Source organism: Berghia stephanieae, chromosome 4, assembly GCF_034508935.2.
Source record: "Berghia stephanieae isolate SIO BIC M18660-M18661 chromosome 4, UCSD_Bste_1.3, whole genome shotgun sequence".
NCBI classification, from domain to species: Eukaryota; Metazoa; Mollusca; class Gastropoda; order Nudibranchia; family Aeolidiidae; genus Berghia; species Berghia stephanieae.
Genome location: NC_088363.1, coordinates 65,959,276 through 65,961,775, shown reverse-complemented (window position 1 = coordinate 65,961,775; position 2,500 = coordinate 65,959,276). Strand labels below are relative to the sequence as shown.

Below are 2,500 nucleotides of genomic sequence, written 5' to 3'. Positions count from 1 at the left end.
CAAAGTTTTAAAAATCCACGATTCCTTCAACCAACACGACACTGATGAAAATAATCCCAACTTTATCGGCGAAGAAATGACAGTTTTTGAAAAAGTATCTCTTGAAGACGTAAAGTCCTTGACTATGTCATCACCAAACAAATCTTGCGAACTCGACCATATTCCAACAAATATGCTGAAAGTTTCCATGGACGCTGTCAATCAGTACAAGACATCATAAATTCCTCCCTAAAAACGGGTATTTTCCCCGACTGCTTCAAAACTGCACTCGTTAGACCTCTTCTTTAGAAGCAAGGGGTCGTCAGACAATTTAAGGAACTACCGGCCAGTATTAAATTTATCTTTCCTATCAAAGTTGCTCGAAAAAATAGTCCTCACACAATTAACAAAACACCTTTCGAAAAACGGACTTCAAGAACAGTTCCAGTCAGCGAATCGGAAAGGCCACAGCACAGAAACTGCCCTAGTGAATGATCTTTTCGGTGTTCTCGACAGTGATGACACCTCAATTCTCTGTCTCCTAGACCTTTCTTCTGCATTTGACACAATCGACCACTCAATTCTTGTTGCACGTCTAAAGAACTCTTTCGGCATAAACGGATCGGTTCTCAGCTGGTTCCAATCGTATCTTACAAAACCGGAAACAGATAGTTATGATGATAGGAAATAAAAGATCCAACGAAAAAATAATTCATTTTGGCGTTCATCGGGGGTCTGTTTTAGCCCCAGTCTTGTTTGTTTTGTACACATCCCCGTTAGGAAAAATTAGTCGTGACGATGGGCTTGATTATCATCTGTATGCCGACGACAGTCGAGTTTACGACACCAATCCAACCAAACAAATTGCAACATCGATCGAGAAATGTGAACAATGCATAAACAGCATACAGACTTGGATGTGTAGAAATCGTCTCAAATTAAATGGAGACAAGACTGAAGGGAGCAAAAAACAACATTAAAAAATCGAAAACACCACGATCACAATCGACAACAACAAAATAAATCCTGTATACAACGTAAAAAATATAGGTACCATTCTGGACTCTGAACTGCACATGAAAGATCAAGTGAAAGGTCTTAAAAGAAAACTTGTATTTGAATTGAAGAAGATCAGCTCCATCGGGGACTTTATTACCCAACAAGCGTGCCAGCAGCTAGTAACTTCTATTTTATTCTCAAATTTGGACTATTGTAATGCTTTACTCTTCGGTACGACGTCAGACAACATCAAGAGCCTGCAAGGAGTTCAAAACAATGCACGCCTTATCATGAGAAAAAAGCGACGGGATGGAGCACCACCCCTACTCTTCAACCTTCACTGGTTACCAGTGCGTGAGCGCTTCTATTACAAGGCATCCACTTGCATTTGCAAATGCCTCAACAATCACAGCCCGAATTACCTCCAGGATCTGTGCATAGTTTACAAACCACCTCGGACACTGCGGTCGGCATCAAACGACCTGCTTGAAATACCCAGGACCAAATTAAAGGCTGGAGAAAGATCTTTCTCCCACTTTGCCACTCTTACGTGGAATGAACTCCCTGCTTCATTAAGATCACCATCACTGAACATTTTAAAAAAACGGTTAAAACATATTACACATACTTTCAAAAAGCCTATGGTTTGTGATCAGCTGTAAATGCATCTTGTGTACCTGTCATGAATGTGTTATGTTGCAAGTGTGTTTATGTGGTACGTGTGGATGTAGATGAGTGTGTGTGGTATTGGCGTGTTTGAGGCAGTGGGTGGTGGGAGAGGGTGGCTGTTAGTGTGTATTTTTCTCTTTCGATATGACAATTTTATTTGTAATGCGCCCAGAGCCTTCAATCAGGGGGATAGGTTGCGCAATATAAACGTGCATTATTATTATTATTATTATTATTATTATTATTATTATTATTATTATTATTATTATTATTATTATTATTATTATTATTATTATCATTAACCAGCATGAAGAATACAAAGCACCGATTTACTTTGTTTAGAACCAAGCTGCTCGATGCTGGGCGGACGTGACATCAGACTATTGAATTCCATTAGAAGAGAGCATATCAATCCTCAGTCAGAAGCTTGTAACTATGATATCATTAAGTTGATATGCATGTATATACATAACTCTTTATGTCTATCGGCCATTTTAATGCCAGACAAATATAAAACAATTCAAAGTTTATTTTAGGCAGTTTGTCAATTCAGAGTATAAATCCAAACACAACCACAAACCAACAAATCCAGCGAATCAAACAATTCACTTACTACTGTGGGTGATGATGATGATGATTATGACAACGACGGCGACGACGACGACGACGACGATGATGATGATGATGATGATGACGACGACGATGATGATGATGATGATGATGATGATGCTGATGATGATGATGATGATGATGACGACGACGACGTTTTTTGTTTACTATATTACCAATGGATTTGTATAATTATGATGTATTTATTGAATGGTTTTCAACGACCTCAGTAGTCTATGTAGTG

At 38.8% G+C, this 2,500-nt stretch overlaps 1 protein-coding gene across 1 annotated transcript in view; it reads left to right on the top strand.

The window, feature by feature from the left end:
* The first annotated feature begins 1,055 nt into the window (after positions 1-1,055).
* LOC144971828 (uncharacterized) overlaps positions 1,056-2,500 on the top strand; it is a 3,751-nt gene continuing 2,306 nt past the window's right edge. The window contains exon 1 of the mRNA XM_078912904.1: positions 1,056-1,622. Within this exon, the coding sequence (XP_078769030.1) occupies positions 1,056-1,622 (567 nt within the window). The remainder of the gene's footprint in view (positions 1,623-2,500) is intronic.